General features: G+C 40.4%; 1 protein-coding gene across 1 annotated transcript in view; it reads left to right on the plus strand.

The window, feature by feature from the left end:
* Window positions 1–393: 393 nt before the first annotated feature.
* LOC127583640 (otoancorin-like) overlaps window positions 394–24335 on the plus strand; it is an 88244-nt gene continuing 64302 nt past the window's right edge. The window contains exons 1-4 of the mRNA XM_052039830.1: window positions 394–552; window positions 16225–16329; window positions 17421–17455; window positions 23330–23496. Of these exons, the coding sequence (XP_051895790.1) occupies window positions 16239–16329; window positions 17421–17455; window positions 23330–23496 (293 nt within the window). The 5' untranslated portion in view covers window positions 394–552; window positions 16225–16238. The remainder of the gene's footprint in view (window positions 553–16224; window positions 16330–17420; window positions 17456–23329; window positions 23497–24335) is intronic.

The raw sequence follows: 24335 nt of genomic DNA on the forward strand, positions 1-24335 counted from the left end.
CACAAAACCCCAGAAGCTGGATTGCATTTGCTAATGATGTCAGATCCAGAATTACAGCTGGTGTCTGAGGTACAGGTAGAAAGCCCACCCTGCCAGTGAAGTGTGGGGGGGGAAGCCTCCATCAGCAGTTAGGTTTTAGTTTATCAGCATCAAGAAAGTGCACTGACAAACAAGGCTAAGCTGCTGAACAGTAAACAGGTGGGAAACTTTGAATGCTTCTTTTGGTCACACCTCAGCAAAACAGTGCAGCCACAGAAACAACAGTATCTGTCCCGGCATTGCACAACTTAAAAACTGTCTTCTGTAAAGGCTAACGTAATACATTCAAAATTGCATAAATGGGAGTTGTTTAAGGAAGACAACAATTTGACAAAGGATATTTACGTCTCATAGTTTCATTAGATGCTGTGAGAGGATATAAAGCTCCCTTCACATCACCCCACCCTGTCTCCTGACTGGTAGGTACATGTAAACACCAAGCTAGCAGCAACGCTGAACAGAGAGGATTGAACCAGCTCTGAAAATTTACTTTAACCACAGCCACAACAGAAGGTAAGTTGGATACTGCAGTCTTTGTTCAATTTAAAAAGCAAACATTTTTTCATTTTAAAGTTAAGATATATTCTGTATCAGCAAACTGAATAATGTGAAGTTGCAGTTGGAGGACACAGAGTCCACTAATAGGAAATAATTTCCAAAAAGCACTGTCTTGGTCTAATGAATGCAGTCATTATTTTACTGACAGATTAGCTTAATATATGGTTCTTCAGGATGTTCCTGTTGAACCCAGCAGACTTTGACAGTTGCTTGTTCCAAAAGTTACTCACAAGGCGCATTAAGCTACAAATAGTTTGAGGACCTTGATGCGTTCTATGAATAATCATGTTATCAGTAATGCAAGTACTCCGGTGTTAAGTGTTGTAAGTTTTCGTTTGAATCAGGTTCTTTCACACTTTGGCAAATATAGAGTTTTACTTTTTTAAAAAAAATTTTAAAAAATTATGAGGATACGTTTTTATTGCAAAGAATAGTTCCTAATCATCAGTAAAATGTGCAGGAACGGAGACCTGCTGGTGCATGATTAGAAGGCTTGGAACAATATAGAGAAAGGGTACTAAAAAGCTTTTGGTGTTCTTTGCTTCAGAAATAGAGGCAAAAAACTACTAAACAATTTAACTTATGCTAAACCCGAATTAAACATCTGTTGGAGCACAGCTGTGGAAGATTCTGGGCACCGTTCTTAAGGAAGGATGTCATCACATTTAGAGAGGGTGCAGTGGAGGCTTACTATAACAGTACAAAGGAAAGCCTCATATTCATAAAGCGTGATTAGACAGATTGGTTTGAATTTCCTTGGAGCACAGAAGGGTAAGGTGAAATAAGATGCAGGTGTTCAAAATATCAGGAGTTTTGATAGAATAAACAAGGGGAAATTATTTCCAGTTATAGAGACACCAGTTACCAGAGGACTGATTTAATTGGCAAAAGAATGCAAGGTGACTTGAGGAGAAACTTCTTTACACAATGCATTCTTGTTATCTGGAGTGCACTGCCTGAAATAGCAGTGGAAGCAAATTCAACAAAATCTTACTCCTGGAAGGTAATTAGATAAACATTTTCAGGTAGGACAGATACAGGAGTTTAAATGTAACTGTTTTTGGAGGGACAATTTAAAACAATTCAAAATAATATGCGCATGTTCATGAGTCATTAGAATGTTCAATAATTATTGGGGTGGGGGAATACTCCATTGCACATACTCCTGTTTCCAGGGTTAAGGAGAAGGCAACGAATTGGATAACTCTGAAAAACCGCTGTATTATTCTATTATTGTATGATACATAAATTTTACTTGAATATATATTTTACTGCAACACCGAAACAACATTTTGTTTAGTTAACTTGTAAAACAACATTAAGGGAAAAGCTGAAATTAATTTTGTATCTTAACCTGGCTGCAGAAAGACAAAAGGGCTTGGCTTCTCTTTGTTCATAAAATGCGTGCGACATCACCACTGAAATGTAGGGTGGGGAGAGGGTGAGTAAATCAGGAGGGGTGTGAGACATTAACCTGAAACATTTAGTTCTTTGTGAAACATCGTCCAATACTTCATTCTGTTGCAAGAGATGTTCTCTGATTAATCATAAGCAGTGATCAACAGAAAGCTCAGATTTCCCATAACAACAATTTAAATTTACTGAGCAGATTTTACAAATCAAAATAGGCAAATTTGCCTTACAAATTAAATAGTAAGTTATGCACAGAACAGTGAATTATACACAGAATTCCATAGAATATTTGTACGCTAATAAATGGGATTACTTTGTACTGATTTTCTTTCTCCTTTCTCACGATATTGTTAAACATACAGCCCATGAGTCTCTGCCTGCTCTCAGGGCAATCCCCCATTCCCCCATTTATTTTGCTGTAATTTATTCTCTCACTTGCCCATCAACTCCACCATGAGTATCCTGACACCCACCAACACCAGGGGCAAGTTACAGTGGCCAATTAGCCTTCCAACCAGCAAATCTTTGTGATGAGGTGGAAACTGATCATGGGGGAAGGCATAAACCCCACACAGATAGCATGAGAGGTCAGGATTGAACTCGGGTTTGCTGGAATTCTACCTGCAGAACTATTGTGTCTTCCCAAAGTAATGTGATTCAAAAATCAATACAAACATAGCAAAGTTCCTTCGTGATCTTATCAACAGTGAAGTCGTATCAAGTGTGAGACTGGATTGGGAACCTCAAGTCTCCGTGCTATCTTGCTCGATGTTTTCTCACGTTGGATGCACATGTAATGATGTCAATCCTGTTGATACATGTTTATATCCTTTCCAATATAAACTGGAGCTTCCAGGTCCAGAACATGACTGTTGTTTGGCAGTCACAAACAGTGCAAAGATCCCAACTTGCTGGTTCTACCTGATGACATCATTTAAACAGCCACTCAACTCAGAAACAGCATCTCACCAGGTAGCTCTGAACCTCACTGGGGACTGCTCTCACGTCACCCAAGGTACAAAGACTCTGTTCAAATTTTCTCAGAGTATTACTGAGGTATCAGTTAATGAGTGTTTTAGTGGTCCCTCCACTCCTGAGGAAGACTACCCTACCTCCAACCAAGCAGTGGACCAAGAGGGCATCATTTCCCCTTTCCATCCCGCATCAATGGAGGACATGTAGCAATGAATGTCTTTTTTATTGTATGTTTCTAGACTTGCTCTATCTGAGGTAACAGTCCAAGGAGGTGGGAGGTTGGGGAATTGAACTGAATGCAGGTAGTGATGTTGTGTGTTTGTCTACATATGTGTTTTATATATGTTGTATTTTTATTGTTGTGAGCAGGATTAAAGAGAATCCCGAGGCATTTTATTGTTTGTGATAATTTGGATGAGAATGTAAGTGGGCTGATTGGTAGGTTTGCAGATGACGCAAAAAATGCCGGAGGAAGGTTGTCAAAGGATTCAGCAGGATATAGACTGCTTGGAAATGTGGACAGAGATGGCAGATGGTGTTTAATCCAGAAGAGTGTGAGGTGTTCCACTTTGGGAGGTCAAATGCAAGAGAAACGTATACAGTAAATGGCAGGATCCTTAGGACTACAGATGAAGAAAGGGATCTTGGGGTCCAAGTCCATAGCTCCCTCAAAGTAACAACACAAGTAGATAGCGTGGTCAGGTAGGTGTACGGCATATTTACCTTCATTGGTCAGGGTGTTGAGTATAAAAGTTGGGAAGTCACATTGCAGCTGTGTTAAACTTTGATTAGGCCACATTTGGATTATTGTGTGTGTTTCTGGTCACCCCATTACAGGAAGGATATGGAGGCATTGGAGAGGATGCAGAAGTGGTCCACCAGGATGTTGCCTGGATTAGAGAGCTTTAGTTAGAAGGAGAGTTTGGACAAACTCGGATTGTTTTCTCTGGAGCGTTGGAGGCTGAGGGGTGTCCTGATAGAAGTATATAAAATGATGAGAAGCATGGGTAGGGTCGATAGCCAGAGTCTTTCTCCGCAGAGTAGAAATGTCAAATACTGGAGGACATACAATAGCTTTAAGGTGAGGGGGGAAAGTTTAAAGGACATTTACAAGACAAGTTTCTTTTATTTAGAGAGTAGGTATCTGGAACACACTGCCAGGGGAAATGGTGGAAGCAGAAACAACAGCAACATTTAAGAGGCATTTAGGCAGACAGGGAAAGGAGGAATATAGGCCATGTGCAGGCAGATGGGATTGGTTCTGATTGGCATCATGGTTGACACAGAGACTGTAGACCGAATGATCCATTGTTGTGCTGTACTGTTTTATGTTTTATGGTCTATATCTTGTGATTTATTTTTTCTGGCCTTTTATCTGAATTGTCTCTTTGCTTGTACCTCATTCACCAGCACATTTCAATGGCATCATCAGACTTTACCCCCTTTTGATCAGTCATAATGTCTGCTGTTGTTTTCTGGTTGCCATGGGAAGTGTGCTGTAGAGGGTTGACCCCTTTTTAGATGCACAGCAACCTGACAGCAGCTAAGGTGGGAATCCCCAAGACAACACTCAATCAAACCACAATCAAACACTTATCTTTGAGTGAAAACCACGGTAAAGCAGTTGCATGAGTTTGCAACCAACTGCACAATTTTTTGGAAGAGCTGACATGTGACCAGCTCTGCCCACAAGGATATTGTAGTTCACCAAAACACTGCATTCTAATTTCTGGGCAGCAGTGTTTCACGTCTAGACCGTTGAACAGGGAATGACCCCCACGAGGTACAAGACCATCTCTTGTGGGTGATACTGCTAATATAGATTGTTCTGTGTCTACAACATAAGGTATTCAGACATTCAGACAAGTTTAGGCTCGTTGGGCTGTAATCCTGTGCATACTTGTTGAGTTAAAGCATGGGAACCACCTTCGAAAACATCCCTTCTGTTCTTGAATATTCCAATTGTTTCTCAGTCTAACCAAAGTCATGAAAATGAGTCCCAATTTAGCTTCAATGTTAGAATTTTTGTTTCCACCCCTCAACAAGTAGGTAGTGATCTCTTTTAATCACTAGAGTAGCATGAAAATCGTATTGCATCAGGGTGGCAGGTAAAGAGATATACAAATACAGTTTTTTTTAACAATTGAGTAACTTCCTTTGTTAATGGAAACAGAAATATTTCTGTGGATTATTAACACTGGAGCTTCTATCTCAACAGCCCCAATGCCAAATGCTAGCACCCACTGAGTGTTTAGAGTTCTTAGGCAGTCCTTTGGGACTAAGGATGACTTGCTTCCCTCTGGTTCTGTGGGTTCTGAGCCGACTGATGAGGCCAATGCGGGAATTGCAGACCCCTCCATAGATGAGGTAGGACCTACCTGATGGGATGGATGGATGGGAAATTTGTGAGATGGTGCACTCCTTCTATCACTTACGAAAGTGTTCTGTGTTCTTCTAGTGCACAAGATTGAGTTTTGCTGTACTGTCCCAAATTCTCCTTCTCCACTTTGAGCAATCTTGGGCCAAGAATTTCCAGGAGTCAAAGGGATATTGCATTTTTTCAAGGAGACTTTAAGGACATCCTTGAATCTCTTCCTCTGCCCACCTGGTAATCTCTTCCTATGTTGGAGCTCGTAATAGAGTCTCTGTTTCTGGAATCTGGAGTTGGGCATGCAAACAGTGTGGCCTGCCCAACTGAATGTAACTAGATCCTCATTGCCTGGGAGAGGCTTGTGATGGTGGTTTGCTTATCCTTCCAGTAAATTTGGAGGATTTTGCAGAGAAACATGGGGTGGTATCTTTCAAGTAGATTACAACAGGATATTGATAGAATGCAAACCTGGGCTGAGAAGTGGCAGATGGAGTTCAACCCAGAAAAGTGTGAAGTGATACACTTCGGGAGATCAAATTTAAAGGCAGAATACAAGGTTAATGGCAGGACTCTTAGCAGTGTGGAGGAACAGAGGGATCTTGGGGTCTACGATCTGCGTCCATAGTTCCCTCATGGCTTCCGCGCAGGTCGATAGAGTTGTTAAGAAGGCGTATGGTGTGTTGGCCTTTGTTAGTCGGGGTATTGAGTTCAAGAGCCATGAGGTAATGTTGCAGCTCTACAGAACTCTGGTTAGACCACATTTGGAGTATTGTGTTCAGTTCTGGTCACCTCATTATAGGAAGGATGTGGAAGATTTAAAGAGGGTGCAGAGGAGATTTACCAGAATGCTGCCTGTATTGGAGAGCATGTCTTATGAGGATAGGTTGAGCGAGCTAGGGCTTTTCTCTTTGGAGAGAAGGAGGATGAGAGGTGACTTGCTAGAGGTGTACAAGATGATGAGAGGCATAGATTGAGTGGACAGTCAGAGACTTTCTCCCAGGGTGACAATAGCTAACATGAGGGGACATAATTTTAAGGTGATTGGAGGAAGATATAAGGGGGATGTCAGAGGTAAGTTTTTTACAGAGAGTGGTGGGCATGTGGAACACACTGCCTGCAGAGGTTGTAGGGGCACATACATTAGGGCTATGTGGGAGGGAAGGGTTAGATACATCTTAGAGCAGGATAAAATGTCAGCACAACATCATGGGCCGAAGGGCCTGTAATGTGTTATAATGTTCTATGTTCTACGTACCTTAAGGTTCCTGCCATAGATAGTCCACATTGTCCTCAGAAGCACATAACAGGGCAGGAATCATTGTGATCCAATAGACCATGAGTTTTATGATGGATCCAAGATCTTAACCTTCAAACACTCTTTTTCCTCAGTCGATCAAAGACTATGCTGGTGCAATGAAGGTGGTGGTGAATTTCATCACTGATATTTGCTGTTACTGAGAAGTGGCTATTGAGATATGGGAAGTGCTCTGCATTTTCAGGGGTCTCACTGAAAAACTTTAATGTTGGATGACCGTGAGTTACAGTAGAGGGCAGGTTGATAAAGAACCTGGTCTTACAGATGATGAATGTAGGGTCTATTCTTGTATATGCAAACGAGTCAACAATGGCGAGAAGCTTGGCTTCTGGGTGCATATAAATGCAATGTCATCTGCATGCTGCAAATTGACCACTGAAATTTGGGTGACCTTGGTTCTGAAGTATAATTACTGCAGGCTGATTTATGATTTAACAGGTTCATGGCCATTAATGTCTGGCCACCTATTTTCTGATGTGAATCTCTGGCTTACTTTGGAGAGAAATGGAAGGTTGATGTTTCGAGTTGAGACCCTTCATCTGGACTGGCTTCAGATGAAGGGTCTTGACCCGAAAACATTGACTGTCCATTTCCCTCCATAGATGCTGCCCGACCCTTTAAGTTCCTCCAGTGCCTTTGTGTGTTGCTCCAGATTTCCAGCATCTGGATCTCTTGTGTCTCTTCTGGTTTACTTTGTTTGCTCATATTCAACTTCAAATCAGTATATCTTGAGACTTCTTTGGGTTCACAATAAGAAATAATGGAAGGCTTTTAAATTATAGATTCTGGAAAATGTTGAAACTTTCATTGACGAAAATTAAGTACTAGGGATATTTGTTTCCTTCAGAATAATTTTCTTACTGGTCATGTTGGATCGAACTCATTACCAATGCTCTCAAGCCACATTAAACCCAAGGCCACTCTAACAGTTTGGGACCATACAGCCTGTGGCCTTGATTCTGCAGTTGTCCCACAAAGCAGAGCAGTCCTGTGACCAGATTTCCAGATGACACAGCAGCAGTTCATTCGGCACTGATAAATACTGCCATCAAGTCAGATCTGGAACACTGATATGAGCAGCAGATGTTGCTGATTCATCATTGGAAGTGGGCATCGTAGTCTGAGGGCGCTGAGATCATTTCTAGGGGCCATGATCATTGACTCCACTGATGTCAGCTAACACTAAGCTTGCAGCAATGCACTGATAATAAAAGATCAATAAAAGCTGTAGAAATTGATATAATAAAACATTAATAATTGTTACTAAAATATAAAAATGTCTTAATTTTAATACACATTAAGCTCCTGTTAATTTATCAAAAAACATTATGTGGTGAAATGAATAGTGAGACTTACTTTTATAACAAAGGCTGGTGATCCCTTTAAATGAATAATGCCACCTGGATGGGCCAACCACAACAGATGTGAAGCTGAGGGTCCAGATATGATTTGCATCAGGCCCACTGGCTCAGTAAGATATAGAACAGCTCTGGACTCTGGAGAGTTCAGGGCTGGAGTCAGAGCATGATAAATATTTAAAATGTTACTTTTTGATCATAAAATAAAATGAATAGTAAATTTGGCATTCATTGCATGGCAATAATAAATGGACCAGTTCAAGGTCACACCTAAATCATCTCCTCTCAAGTGAATGCAAACATCATCAACTACAACCTCAGGACTGACCCATGAAGTTCCAGACTTTAAGTTCTAAAGAAAAATTTTCAACCACTCTCAACAACTTAAGGGCAGACCAGGGAAGGTGTGGCCATCATTTTACAAGGGAATCGCAAGGAACAGCTCAAATTATGTTCTTGGCCTCCCTAGTCAGACTATAAATTGAACTACTTCCCTGAGAGATCCATTCCACTGCCTCACCTGAATGGAGTGCTTTGCTCATGAAGTCACCAGAAACATTTAAATCCCTGAAAGTCAATAAAGTTAATGCCCAGAGTAAGAAAACTGAATTCTGATTTGGAAAACTCTTGAACTTTCTGCTGCAAAACCAACAAGATAGAAATGAAACTCGATTAAAAATGTATAATAAAAACAATATAGGTGGAACCAGCTTTTACGGGAGTCTCTAAGCTCAGGTTATACAGTGACGACATTTTACTTATTTGACAAATCTTCAGAATACCACAATGTTTTGTTTCTGATTAATTTTGAGTTTATTGCAACATTTTAAGTTGAATCAGGACATTTTCATGGATACTTTAGCCTCCAGTTCATCATTTGAATTACAATTAATATTTTATTCACAAGTATGGCAAGAGTTCTTCCATTTTGATTCCAAAATGATTGTTTACTTCAAACCATATTTATTTGGATGGGTCTTAATGTGTTATCCATTGTAATTTAAAGCCAAGTCAAAAACACTCTAACAACACAACAAAAGAAGTGACTGAGCAGTGGAGTCTTTCGAGATGAGAATATGAGTGTGATAGTTTCCTCATCCACCCAGTTCTACCAGCTGATAGCCATGACCACCAATTATTTTGTTTAATCTCTACTCTGCAATACCTTTTGACTCTTAAGTATGAAGAAATAGTCATTCAGTTTCATGAACTTATTTGGGTATTGGCTCCGATTACTTCTCCCAGCTACATACACAGGCTCATGACTTGCTGATTTTGCATCATCAGATTTGCTTCTCCCTATTCATTAACTAAGCTGCAAAAATTACTCAGTTTCAGAGGTAACCATTATTAGCCAATGAGAAGCAATGATGCCAATTCCAAGTGGGCAGATCAACAGCAGATTGCAAATAAGCTTCTGGCCTCTGAATGTTGCAAACCCCATTCTCGTGCTTAAAATTGATTTTATTGTTTCTTAACAATGGAACCTGAGTCAAAGAATCCATTGCCATCATCCCCATGTTACCAGGTAATTTGGTGCTGTGTTAAATGCATGTCGTGTATGTAGCAATGTAAATTGATGTCAAGTTTTGAGGAGATATTCAAATCACTCAAACTGATTCTCCCAAAAGTAGTTAGGCAGCATCCAAAATGTATGATATGGATCTTAATTAAAAAGCCTTGCAAAGTTCAAAAGATTTGAAACAGTCTCACTGTTTATTCAGTGGTAGAGTAGGATCTAAGCACAAATTTCTTTCAGGGTGAGAAAGTAAAATATTTCCCTGTGATTCCTTAATACTGAATGATATCTTTAAACATTTTTTCTTAAATCAGGGGCTGTGTGTGTCTACTTGTATTTTGCAAAGTGTTATAAATGATGTGAATTCATGACTATTCTGGGAAGCTATTGTAATGTCCTTTCTTTGTGGAAAAAGTTGGATATCTAATTGTGCAAAACAAACACATTTAATGAGTTTGTCTGTTCTCGTATCTGACTTATGAAGTCAATGAACATCCTTCTGTACTGTGCCTTAGAATCAGTCTGTAACTACATCTGACAGTCTGCATTGGGAGTGATATAGGTTGGGGCAGGGTATCTGAGCAAATTTATAGATTTTGGGATATGAGTAAACAAAATAATGGAAATACTCAGCAGGTCAGGCAACATCAGAACCGGGATTAGTTAATCAAACATGTTTTAACTTGCAGAGTTGAGGGAGGGGTAGGGCGGACAAAAGGAGCATCTATCATGGGATGAAGAATAAGAGAGATTGAATGCAGTTTCTAACTGGTCTCCAATCTCTCACAGACATCCCCTTTACTTTCTCCACTCCTCCCCACTTCTCTGCAAATTAAAACATGTTTGATTTCTAACTTTTCCTGGTTCTGATGCTCCATAGCTGCTGCCTGACCTGCTGACCAATTCCAACATTTTCTATTTTTATTTTGGATTTCAAGCACCTGCAGTCTTATGGGTTTTGATTTGTGGGGTTTGGGAATTGTTAGGCTTGAGAATTTTGAGGAAATATCCTGAATTCTGGTGATAATGTTATTTGGGACACATTCCCTTTATCGGCACTTTGGGTTTGGTGAGCGCTGATCTTGAGGTGCACTGGTGCATTGAGAGGATACATCTTGATTGGTAGATATCTGCAATATCATGTTTCCATGGTTGTGGTTACACTCCACCCATGAAAAAAGAGAGGTTTTTGTACATGTAACTTTAAGAGCTGCTCTGGTCCACTTAATCAAGTGGGTTGCATTCCTTTGCAACAGGCATGTCCAAGAATCACTAAACTAAATCCTTTAGGATACTGAAACTGGTTAATTTCTTTGTGGTACCCCACACTAACTCACCAATTTGACCCACTGCACACAATTTGGGGCAAAAGTTGAATATTGATAGCTGATACAGGTTGAAACTTTATGGTTTGGGAACTGACCAGTACCAGACCACAGAAAATCCAGACCACAGAAAGATCATCTTCCCCTGAATAGGAGAACTGTTATTTTAAGTATAGATACTCTCGGGTCATATAAGGGTTCCGAGAACTGTCCACAACCCAAAGTTTCCCTGAATCGGAAACGCTGTTGGCTGAGATCGCTATTGGCTAAGATCTCAAAAGTTGCACTAATAGGTTAATTAGTTGCAGGTTACTACAAATATTAGTTAATGTTAGATCTTAGTTAGATATTAGATGGAATTAATTAACTAGTACAGATCTGCACTACAGATTCAAAACATGGCTGACCGCGGGAATTGTTGGACCACAGAATGTCAGTCGAGAGAGTTTCAAATGCAGTACATGAAAATGGCGCAATAATCCTTGGACATTACATAACTAAGAATGTGGTTAAGATGCTGTGAAATAGAGTTCCTCTTTTCATGTTTGTTGGGATATTGCAAATGTCAGTTTTTTATATATTTTCACTGAACTCATAAACACTTTTTAAAAGGACATACTCATGGTAGAAATAACAAAGAGGACTTTTTTTACGTATGTATTAATGAGGCTGTTCTCCAGAGAAACCAGGTTACCTCACCTCTTTATTCCAAATACAAAAGCTTTAATCTGCTGCTTATCTATGATGACGAAATAATGTGACAGATATTTTGAAGTTACCAATAAATGACAGTGTAGCATAGTGGCTACGTTTCCACACTGCAGTTGAGAAACTTGGGCTAATGATCCAAATGCAAGTGTTCAAATCCCACCACAGCAATTGGAAAATTTAAATAATGTTTAATAAGTAAATCAGTAAATAAGTATGAGCAGCCTGCAGACAAAGCAGTGATAAAGAATAGCTTAGTACAGTGAGCAAGGGCACAGACGAGTCTGGTTGCTGAAGAGTCAGGTGGACAATTTGATGGGAAAGCCCATCGGGAAAAACTGGTGACATGGGCAATGAAATACTTGATGAAAAAGTAGGCATGACAGAAAGCCGGCAAGGTCAAGCTCAGTTCTTTTCTTGAACAGGGCTTTGCCAAGAGCATGGACCCTGTCCTTTCCAGTATGGAAGTGGGTGCATGTCTTATCAGCATAACTGAGACTCAATAATCTTGCAGCATCAGTGGGTTGTTGTGTCAGCTTCCACTGTAGCAATCAATGTCTGAGTGGAAAGTCAGAAATCTGTCTGGGCATCAAGGAAAGTTAGCATATGGCCATCGTTTCTGTGGAATATGGAAGCCATTTTATAAAGGGACTTCTGTACATTACAGCAGGCTCTATTCTGAGAGTGAGATGATTAGGTCTGATGAAGTACTGGCTGAGGGGTAAAAGTGGAAATGCTGGAAACACTCAACAAGTCAGGCAACATCTGTGGAAAGACAGACAAAGGTTATTGTTTGTAATGGAGCATCTTTGACCTGAAACATTAACTCTGTTTCTCTTTCTACAAATGCTGCCTGACATGCTCAGTATTTCCAGTATTTTCAATATTTCAGATTTCCAGTATCTGCACTTATTTTTTTGATTTTCATTTACTGCCTGGGGAAAAGGTGGTGACTGCCTTGAGGCATCAAAGTGGAATTGTGCAGGCATATAAGGGAGTGAGAATTGCAGATGATGGGGATAGAACAAGGGCATGGGACTGATGGAGTTTCTCTACCAGGAACCAGCCACCTTCTGTGTTGTGATGGTTCCATGATTCCATTGGCCTGCTCTCTTGGATTCTTGATCACATCCCCTGCTACTCTAACAATGGTCATGCTCCTGACAACCAGCCAGCTGAAATGCTGCCTTTTGGGCGACAACATTGGAGACTGTGGCCGGCTTCTCTTAATCGAGGGGCTTTGAAGACAGTCTTCAAAACCACTTGTAGCCTCTTCCACGCAAAGGCAGCTACTTTTCCCAACCCTGTTGCAGCCACACAGGCTGCTTGGGGGCACTGAGACAGAGGAATGTGCATGGAATACAAGCACGAAGAGAAATGAGGTTTGCACAATGTTTAATGTGGATTGTTGCAGAACTATGAACTGGAAAGTTGATTTTGCCTTGGCTTTTATTTTAAGATGGTCAAGCAATTACTGTGCATTCTGATAAATAGCAAAGGAAACAGGATACTACTGTTAAATGGAGAACTAAAGTTGTATTCATGAGTGGTAGAGGCTGTTGCTTTAGTCAAAGCTGATCAGAAAGGAGCTTTCAAAATTTCTTCTTCCTCCTGTTCCATCCGCTACACTATTGCTCTGCATTTAGTAAGTAGCTTGGGTTGAATCTACAGGATTGCTAAATTGAACATCTTATATCAGGACAGAACAAATCTTGAGAACTGCTCCACTGACAATACAGAGTTCCTTCAGAACTGCCTTGTCCAACAGCCCAGAGTTCAAACCCTGGAACAGGCCACGAAAAACCTCCAATTTCAAGGATAGCTTTCCCTTGTTAAGAGTTTACATAAAATGTTCTAATGGAGAATGCGACAAGGAAATAACTTAAGGCATTAACTGGAACAACACAGAAGGAGTCAAGGATGAAGGGTTTCGACCCGAAATGTCGACTGTTCATTTCCCTTCCTGACCCGCTGAGTTCCTCCAGTGCCTTTTGTGTTGCTCCAGATTCCAGCATCTGCAGTCTCCTGGGTCTTCAGCTTTAGTTTTGTTTGCATTGCAAAGAAAGTTAGTCCTGGAAATCATCTGACTTGTGGTCAGATAGGTCTAAGTGCAACTGAGGAGTCCCATTGTGCAATCAGGCCTTATCGAGTGGATCAGACAAAGGAAACATTGCATGAGCAAGCCAAAGGCCTGTTGGAGGCCCTTCCCATTGCTGAATGATTGATCCTGTTTTTGTGGTAAATGCGTGATGTTTGGTACATCATTGAGCTTCAATCTACCAGCACTGGTGTTAAATCAAGATCTGCCGAGGTTTCCTCTTGAGTCTGGAATCCCTATCAAATGATTAGGGACCTTTATCCAATACCAGTGCAGGATCACAAGGCAGATTCTCAAGTATGTGGAGTTAGTGACAGAGGGGAGTGACAAATCTGGGCACATATGTCTCAAAATATGGAATAAATTCACTTAACTGGGAGCACTTGTGACTTCCCTCAGAAACGCCAGCCACAGCCAGCACAATTCAACCCGATATCTTGCAACTCTCCTCGCAAATCTCTTTCCAGATTTCAGAACACAACCCTGCAGGTTTATGTGTTTTAAGTTCAGTTCGTCTAAGATTCCAATATTAATGACCTTGCTTTGAGAAAAGGTGTATTGTCAAATTCAGAGAGAGCCTTGATTCGGTTATAACACTCTCACCTCTCAGTGAGAGATTCGAGCTTCGTTCCAAGACAGAATCACACAACCCTTGTATGATGTTCTAAAATACAACCTAATGATGCTGACCTCTGGATGATACATGAAACTGTTACCTGATATAAACAAAAAACAAACATGCCAATATTTGAAAAGCAATAAGCAGAACAGAAAATGCTGGAAACACTCAGCAGGCCAGACAATATCTGTGGAAAGAGAAGCAGAGTTAACAGCGTTGAAGACCCTTCATCGGATCTTTCAGGTTGAAGGCACTCCACCTTAACCTGAATCATTAGCCCTTTTTCTCTGTTCACAGATGCTATCTAACATACTGAGTGTTTCCAGCATTTTCTCTTTTTATTTCAGATTTCCAGCATCTGCAGGTTTTTATTTGACTTCTGCCAGTATACTGCTCATTCCTTATCCCCCAAACAAACTGTGATCCCTCAACTAAAATATTTTTATGCATATTTCTCGCTGCTATTTGTGCAGTTTGAGCAAATGTAGATCTGCTGCTATCTTTGATTACATTGTAATAGTGATTAGATTTCCGACATCTTCAGCTCCTTCAACAACTTAATATTGTAGCCATATAAAACTATTGTTAGGCTGCACTTGGAGTGTTGTGTGCAATTTGGGTTGCTCTATCACAGGAAGGATGTGGAAGCTTTGGAGAGTCTACAGAAGAGGTTCACCAGGATGCTGCTTGGATTAGAGGATATGAGCTGTGAGGAGAGGTTGGACAAAGTTGGTTTGTTTTCTCTGGAGCGTCAGAGGCTGAGGGGAGACCTGATAGAAGTTTATAAAATTATGAGAGGCATAGATAAGGTAGACAGTCAGAATCTTTTTTCCAGGGTAGAAATGTCAAATACTAGAAGACATACTTAAGGTGAGGGGGGAAAGTTTCAGAGAGATGTGCAGGATAAGTTTTTTACACAGGTGCCTGGAACATGCTGCCAGGGGTAGTGGTGGAAGAAGATACGATAATGGCATCTAAGAGGATTTTAGATAGACACATGAATATGCAGAGAATGGAGAGATATGGATCACATCCAGGCAGAAGAGATTTAGTTTAATTTGGCTTTGTGTTCAGCATTGACATTGTGCGTCAAAGGACCTGTTCCTGTGCTGTACTGTTCTATGTTCCACTATATTTTTGTAATATAAAGTGAAATTAAAATGAGTAACACAATTTATAGAAAATGCTTGCAAGGCAATTGGTATATTTAATATTACTGGCTGTGGAATTTGCAGAATTTTTCATACGTCAATACAAGAAATATGCCATTCCAGTAGACTGGCGCGATTTCAGCTTTTGCCCCCTCTGAAAATGCTTCACAATATTTTTGTTGCAGTTATTTGTCTTTCATATAGTAATATTATATTACAAATGCATTTTAATTTCCCTACCTGACAAGTAATTTCTTGCATTTAGAATTATTTTGTTATTTTCCTGCAATATGGTGTCATTAGATGAAAGATAACAAAATGTTTTTACTTTTACATTATGTCTAATTTAATAAATCTAAATATCCAATGCCTGAAAAATGGATTGCACCTATTTTTTTGATTTTGATTTACTGGAAACGAATTGGGTCCCCCTCAAAATAATCTACAAGATTGGCCAAAATCCAGTGTGAAACGGTGATATAGTGGTTTACACCAGAAATTAATTCTAGAACAGGGCTAATTTCTTATTAATGCAACGATTGATATTTAGTACTAGTAAGGCAAAGGAAATTCTCCCTTTATGTTTTCAATATAATACAGTTATGCAATAATTATTCTTATTATTAATAAGCTTCTACATTAAATATATGTATTGATTTGAAGTTCAACTTGTGTAACTTTTTCTGGTATTAATAAATTTGATCACTTATTGAAAATTTACTATTAATGAGCAAAATTTTATATTCATTGACTTATTTCCTCTTTTATTTAATAGAGGTTTCACTGTTAATGTCAAAGTTTGGAGCATCTATGAAAATGGGACTGAAACGTGATGTCATCATCTTCATTTTCTGCTTGAACCTGATCAGTCTGACAACAGGTAAAATATGATATTTAACTTGCAGAGAGGTGAGGATTTGGGATGTAACTGAGTTCTGATAGAACTGTTTTGTTTTGATAGTGCTAATATTCCAAACCCTTTTTCAATGTATTTCATTGCATACATTGCACAACGCTACTCTGCTCAACTCAAGTACGTGTACAACAATGTGCAATTCAAATTGCTTTGAATGTAACTCAGGCAGCAAGGCGGTGCAGGGGGAACTGCTGCTGTCTCACAGTTCCAGTGACCACCTCACAGTTTACCCTCATCTCTGATACAATCTGTTTAGAATTTCTACACTGCCCCTGTGACTATATGTGTGTTTCCCCTGGAATCCTGCTGGTTATAAGATTATTTGGCAACTGAAAATTATCCCCAGATAGGTCGTGTTAGGGGAGTCAAGGTGGTAGGAGATAGAGCAGCTTGCAGAGAAATGGTGAGGAAATGGAATTGACGGGATTCCTCTGAAATTGCATTGACCCGATTGACCAAATGGTCTCCCTCTTGGTCATGAGAAATTATGAAAACATGTACTTTAAATTCCTTGATTTATTGTGTTAGCTTGGCAGATTTTGGGTGAGCTCTGCATGAGGAATTAGCAGAACCTAACAGCTTCTCATATCCTGCATGTGTTTGTTTCTACACAGTTTGGGATTTTACTTTTGCTTTTACATAAAAAAAGCAATGTTTTTACTTCAGGCCCTTCAGCAAAACAGTAGCCACTTAAACTTATCCAGGTTTAATTCAAAATCCCTGAACGGCCTTCCTTTAGTCAGAGAATATCTATTTTGACACTAGTAGAGGTTATTATTGACAATGGTTTCTGGAGCTAAAATGCAGCTAACTGGAATAATACAGTGACTTTGACCCATGTCTTCAAGTAGTGTGTTATCATCCATCAAACTGCCACTGAACGCTGTCTTTGTTACTTACCCTGTAGATTCAAAGATTAAAGAACCTTGGAATCTTTTCAACATGTAACTCTGCAGACATGTTTATGTATTACTAATAGATCAATGAACAACAGTGCATGAATCGCAACCGCATTCAGATTTTTCTAACATTTGTATCCTGTTTGACATTCACAGTGGCTTCTCAAAGAAGTGGCAAAGACTCAAAAGAGGTAAAATAATTCACTCTGATTTTCATATTGTGAAAAGGAATGTTTGAAGAGAAGCAGGGCCTTTAATCTAATGCATTCCAATTGCTATCTCCCTGAAGCTGCTTGCCTTGATTTTACTTGTGTTAAAGCAACTCATGGAGTTCTGTTCTTGTGGATCTCTCAATAAAAATGAATCACTTGATTGTCAGCAATACTGAACTTCCTTGTCATGTTTGACTAGCAAGCAGAATTGGAAAAGCTTCCTTATGCAAACCTACTCATTGAATTTTGGCTCGAGGCAACAACAAACACATTGTGTGAGTACGGCATTTCCAATCGGAGGTCTACCATTTCTGGATGAGACCACAGAAACATGCATTTATATATCACCTTTAATGTGACAAAATGTCCTGAAGATCTTCAATAGAAGTCTGGCAACTGAGCCACATAGATTTTAGAGCCAAAAGATTGGTCAAGGAAACGGGTTTTAAGAATCATCTTCAAGAAGTAAAACAGGGTTGAGACTAAAGAGGTTTGTGGAACTATTTCCAGAGATTGGGACCTTGGTATCTGAAAACTTGGCTGTTTATAGTTGAGTAATTAAATCCAGGGGTGATTAAGAGCTGAGAATTGGAAAAGTGCAGGTACCTTGAGGGATATGTGGCAGCAGAGATTGTAAGGATAGGGAGGAAAGAGAAATTAGAAAGCATGGGTGAGAATTTTAAAATCAAGGCATTCCTTAACCAGGAGCCATGTATATCAACAATGCAGGGGAACTGTCAGCGAATGGAACTAAGTATGAATAAGCCAAGGACATAAGAGTTTGGATGAAGAATACTTCAATCTCCCTTCTCTTTGCCCGTCCTGAAGAGCCTGACCATTTGTTTACTGAATCTTTTGAGGCCTCACAATATCATCATTCTTCGTGTATGAACTTGAATGGTATTCAGATATTGTTCACCCTACTGGCCGATTCTGATTACCCATGCCATTCAGTCATATGAAATGATAGTTCAAGTAACTGGATAGTGAAGCAGAAATAGGGACACTGGCTGATATAGCCTTGCCCAGATCCAGAGGCACATTATACAACTAAAGCATCCCTATTGATGCATTGGGTAAAATTGCCATAGATTAAGGGTCAATCCTGGAATTTACTGCCCAATGTCTTAATAACATATTTGGTGCTTTGTTCATCTCCGAATCCTTAAACGATCTCAAATCAATTATATTTTCAACAACATTAACTTATATAGCAGCAACTCTAATTTCTACTGCAACTTCAACATTTGCAAATATCCACAATTCATCACAGAGGAATAATAAAGAATTAGACACTGAACCAAAGAAGGAGATATTACTTAATGTGATGAAATTCTAAGACAACTAAGTGAAGCTTAAAGAGACTCTTAAAACTGCTGAAGGAATAATGAAATGGGAATTGGTTGTGGGATTCTAGATTGTGGAGAAAAGACAGGTGTTGCAATAGATAAAAGGGCCCAGCAAAGTCTGTCTACAATGAGTCAAGGATGGTAGAATATCTGTTTTATAGTTGAGCCTGGGCTAACATTCATGAGGATTTTAGCATCAAGTGGGCTTAGTGGGTTGGAGATGAATGACATTATGGAGGTAGAAGTTGGTAACTTTGTGATCAAGAACATTTGAGGTCAGAAGCCCAGCTCAAAAATGGAGGAAGCTCTATAATTGTGAAGAATCTGGTTCAGCCTGAGACAGTGGCTGCAGTGCAGAGGGTGTGGTTGGATGGGTGGGAGACTGTGAGTCGATGTCACACAGCAGGCATCGGGTAATGGAAGAGTTTGGAGCGGGGGGCAAAGATGGTGCCTTTGGTTTCCCGATGTTCATTTGTTGCCCTAGTGAATATTTCAGATTAAAAATGCCTCCTCTAATGATTAAACACTTCAGGTGTATCACAGATGAAATAAAGGCATTGCATACAGTTACAGGCACTGCTTACAGTTAACAGAACATTTCAAGGCTGTTGCAAGCATTCTAAGGGTTAATTATTGATAGCACCTGGAACTGCTGGTATTTTAACAGTAGTCTTGCACTTTGCTGTCAGATTGTGTTGATTATAATGTAATGATTGCAGTTTTGTAACAGTGAATAATCACTTGGTAATTACAGTGCTCATAAAGCCAGGAAAACTGCCTGCAAGCCTAATAAGATAATAATAGCATGCAATTCAGATCACCAATGGAGTTGTTAAAATGTGTGTGACTTCTTGTACGCAGAAAATGTAGCTCGATAGGTAACCGATAGCCATCGCATTTCCTGTAAGGAAATAATTGTTTGAACACCATGGACTTCAGGCTACATTCTTAGCAACAAATTCAGGTTACGCGGTGTTGCACTTTTGTGGTTGTTACTCAGCAAAATGAATGCTTGCAGCCTTTTTACAATGAAAGATTTTATTAAATGCTCACAAGCAAGTCTCCTTGGTGACAGGGTTGGTAAGTACCCTTCCTTACTGAATGCAGACAAGGGGAAAATATTCCTACATAACTGCAGAAAAATCCTTTAAAACATTTAAAAAATTGGTCTCTGATTGCTCTGCGCAGAATGTACCGAGAATTTCCACCTCTCAAGAAGTTACCTGGTTAAATTCTGCTCTGCGCTGAGTTTGTTAAAGTAGAGGAGTGCTGAATGACCCTTTTTAATGATTCTACAATGTTAATAGGTAATGAGTAAGTTCAGACATTGTGGTTGAATATCTCACTGATATTCAAGCCAAGAAATTGATCTGCGCAACTTGCAAAAGAAACTGTTGTAAACCATATTAATGTGATATGAAACAATTTTGTACATTTCTAAGAGAGTTAACACCTGGTGCACAATCTTTGCAAACCACAGCACTGGTTTTCTGGCACCCAGCTTGTCCACTTGATTTCACAGCAGTGCAAAATCCAAAATTCATTTCTGACAAGACTTTCAACCACATTGATCTGAATCACAACTGTTGCGGTTCACTTGCAAAAGAGCACACTTTTAATAATGCTGAAGGATCAAACCAAATGATTTTTTAAAGGGTCAGATACATTCCTCCTGCAGTCATACACAGAGTTCTGTTCAACTCCCTGCCACAATGTTCAATTAAACTGATTGAAACTGGAGTCCCAGTTACCACATTGTCAGGCGGTTTCAGCAGGTATCTCTTAAGTTTAAGTGGCAGCTGGAGTGAGCCGTCTTCTCAAAATAGCACCAATGTGTCAATACTGAAGGGCAGGAAGAAAGAGTCCCAGGCAGGCTGGTTCTATCCTAAATTTGAGCAGCAGAAATTTCCAGAAGAAATCTTGTGAAAGAACAAGTGGTTCCATGTTCATCAGATCAGAACTAAGTGCAAAAAGTACAGGAGAAAGACATCTAGCCAAAGGGGTGGTGCCAAGAACCTGTCCACTTTTCCTCATAGCGCTGACCTCAAGAAGGAGCCTTGAAAAGGTCTCATCACAATGCAACCTGGGTTCTTTCGTTCACTGAGGTGTTGGCAAGGAAAGGGTGCATGCTACAGGGAAGGAGGAGGTGGTGGCAGAGTCCGTCTGAGGGGGACAGAGGAGCTCGCACAAGCTTCTAAAGAGTAGTGCACAAAGATGCAGCTTCCATGTGCAAATGTCTTTTTTATATAGCAGTAAGTTACCATGAAGACCTCCAACGGCCTTAGTTCCTTCCATGAATACCTGTTCTTTTGGGACCCATGCAGTTCTGTCAAATGCTCATTGCAGGTGTGAATGCAAACATTGCATGAACCATTATCAATGGATCCTCACTTTAGCAGCAGAGTTAATCTTGACTTCCACAGTGCAGTAGAGAGCAGCAAAGTGTCTTGCATCCATCAAGGTCATCTGAACCTCAGTAGTCGAGTGGTGACATGCAGACAATGCTGTGTCTGTGTACATTTGGAGGCTGAACTCAAGCCATCATGGACTCATTCTATGAAGTATATAACAACATATACCTCATAGTCAATGACCCCAAGAGAGAGGTTCTTTACCAACCTGCCCCTGATATGCCGCATGCCCTCCAACAGTAAAGGTTCACAGTGAGATGCTGGAAAACGTGGACCATTTCCCAGATTTCACGAGCCAATTCTCAGAAACGGCAGAGATAGATGATGAAATTCACCACTGCCTTCAATGCACCAGCAAAACCTTTGCTCAATTGATAAAAAGACTATAAGAAGATCAAGATCTTAGAGCTGGCACAACACTCACAGTGTAGCAGGCAGCAGTACACCCTGCCCCTGTCTCCTTCCAGGTCTTGAACCATCTACATTAGTTATTTCAAGGCATTGGAAAAGTATCACTAATGCTGTATCCACAAAATCCCGCAAATTCATTGGAAGGATAAGCAAGTCAATTCAGTGTCCTATTCCAGGCCAACACCCCCAGTGCTGAGGTCCCAGTTTGTGTCAGTCTATTGGGTAGGCCATTGGTGCTTACATACCCAGGCTCCTGAAACAGGCATTCTATTCTCAGCTCTGTTGTGGGATGAGATAACCAGGCAGATAGAGGAAAAGATTTGATTAAGTGTTCAAATCCTCCTTGAAGAAATACAAATATCTCCACCGACTCCTCTGAACCCCTGGCTCATGACCACTCAAAATGGAAAAGGAGCATCCAGGAACCTCAAGTCCATGCCTAGTAAAAGCAATGGAAGGAGCACACCATTTCATTAACTACACACCTGTCTGCACCTCCTGACCCATCTGTGGAAGAGTGTACAGGTCCTAAAGTAACCTCATTAGCAATTGTAGAATCCACAAAATTGGAACTAAGTCATCTTCAAACTCGAGGGACTGCCTAAAATGAAGATCTCAGCAGAGACAGTCCACGAGGTTCCTGAGGCAAGGTTTTTGAGAGTGAAGGTGACTCTAATGTTGACACTGAGAGCCGTTCCTATTTGAGATTTGACCAGCAGGCTAATTGTATCATGATGTGACTCTTTAAGGGCTACTTCATGAGGTTAGAAAGATGGGGAAGGATATTAATAATGTGGGAAACTTGACTCCTAATTCCCACTGCTCCCAAAATGTTACATGAGCCCACCAGCACTGTTCTGAAACTTGTACTAACGAATTTCATGGTTTAATTTTGGGGCTTTTTGAAACAGTTGTTAAGTACATTTTAGCACCAGAAAAATTGTACAGAAAAATGATTGGAAAGCAAGAGGGCAGAAGCCGGAATAAGGAGGTCAGGGGGGACGGGGAGGAGTACATGCAGGCAGGTGATAGGTGAGTTCAGGTGGTAGGTGAGTCCAGGTGAGAGGGGGAATGTTTCAGGTGATAGGTGAGTCTCCCCCACTCTCCCCCACCACCACCCTCCTACCTTCAGCTCCTCCCCCTCCCCTGACCTTCTTATTTCAGCTTCTGCCCTCTTCCTTTCCGGTCCTGATGAAGGGTCTTGACCCGAAACAGCAGCCGTTTATTTCTCTCCATGGATGCAGCCTGACCTGCTGAGTTCCTCCGGCATTTTGTGTGTGTTGCTTCAGATTCCAGCTTCTGCAGAATCTCTTGTGTCTCACATAAATGATTAGAGCCTAATGCACCAGGTTCTTGTGGCCAAAAAGCAGACAGGCAGTTGTGTCCAAGAATTGGCACAATTGAGCGTTTAAAAAAAGAGGGGAAAATATTGCTGCATCCTTAAAGAGTTAACTGCTAATTAGAAAGAATAATACACCATGGGATGAACTTACTCTGGGTGTCCTGCTGTGGATTTGGCAAAATCTAATTAAAATGATTCAGATACTTGCAGCAATTGCTTGGATAGAAGGTTACAGTGAATCTCAGACAAACCATATAATGATTATATATTTTCCTTCCTCTGAATTTCCAAAGATATTTGAAATCGTTCTACTTAACATTTTGTGCATTCTAAATTGTAGAGGTCGGGCCAATGTCATGGATGGGAGAAGGACCTAAGGAACAACCTCAGTGCTCCGGGAAATATCACGGAATTTCTTGAAAACCTTAATGAATCTATCAGCACTCTGAGTCCAGGCTGCGTCAAGTCATTCAGTCTTAATATTAGTCATTCCAATCTGATGGAACTGTAAGTGTAGCAGGACTCTCTACAATGAAATGCTTTTAAATGCATGACAATGCATAATTATTTAAAACAATGATATTTTAATATATTATCATCGTCTTGCTCTTTTTCTCTGCCTTGTAAATTCCTCAAACCCATGAGTCTTTATTATCAAAGATCATAGGTTGGATGGGATGAATATGATGAAAATTTGGGGGGTCTGGTGAAATGTCCCTGGTCCTTGTTTTGCCTCCGCCTTAGTGGTTTGGAACCCAGCTGGTTGGGTGATGTGACCTGCTGTACCCTCAATCACAATCAATGCACTCCCAAGGCCTCTTCTATCCCAACAAGCGAAGATGGCACCAGCTAGCCAATAAATAATCAGCATTACACTTGCAGGAAATACTTTGTATTGGCAAAGGACAACAGAATATATCAGGAAAACAGCCAATATGGAAACAAATCCTTGCATGAATTCCCAATTCACTCCACTTGTGGAAATCCACATGGATGGGAATCAAAATACTTATGATCACCATGTTTTCTCCAATGGAACTCCCAGGAACTGTGGGTCCCAGTTTGAAACCTACATGTTGTGTGAAATGATCTGCTCCATGCAGTTTCATTGTTCAGAGGGCATATATGCTGGCAGGGACTTTGATTGCAATGTGTGCTAATATGTGGTCCATTGCCACTAGCCACTCATACCTGGGCCAGATAAAGAAAGCCAGGCAAACTGATCCTTCATATTGGGAAATGTGTGGCAAGGTGTGCGGCCTCAACAGTGATTGGGCTTTGGACAATCACTGCTGAAGTCCTGCTCTTAGACTATGGGCAGAGCCTTGCCTCTTGTCAAAACTGAG

The sequence above is a fragment of the Pristis pectinata genome, chromosome 27 (assembly GCF_009764475.1).
Source record: "Pristis pectinata isolate sPriPec2 chromosome 27, sPriPec2.1.pri, whole genome shotgun sequence".
In the NCBI taxonomy this organism is placed as follows: domain Eukaryota; kingdom Metazoa; phylum Chordata; class Chondrichthyes; order Rhinopristiformes; family Pristidae; genus Pristis; species Pristis pectinata.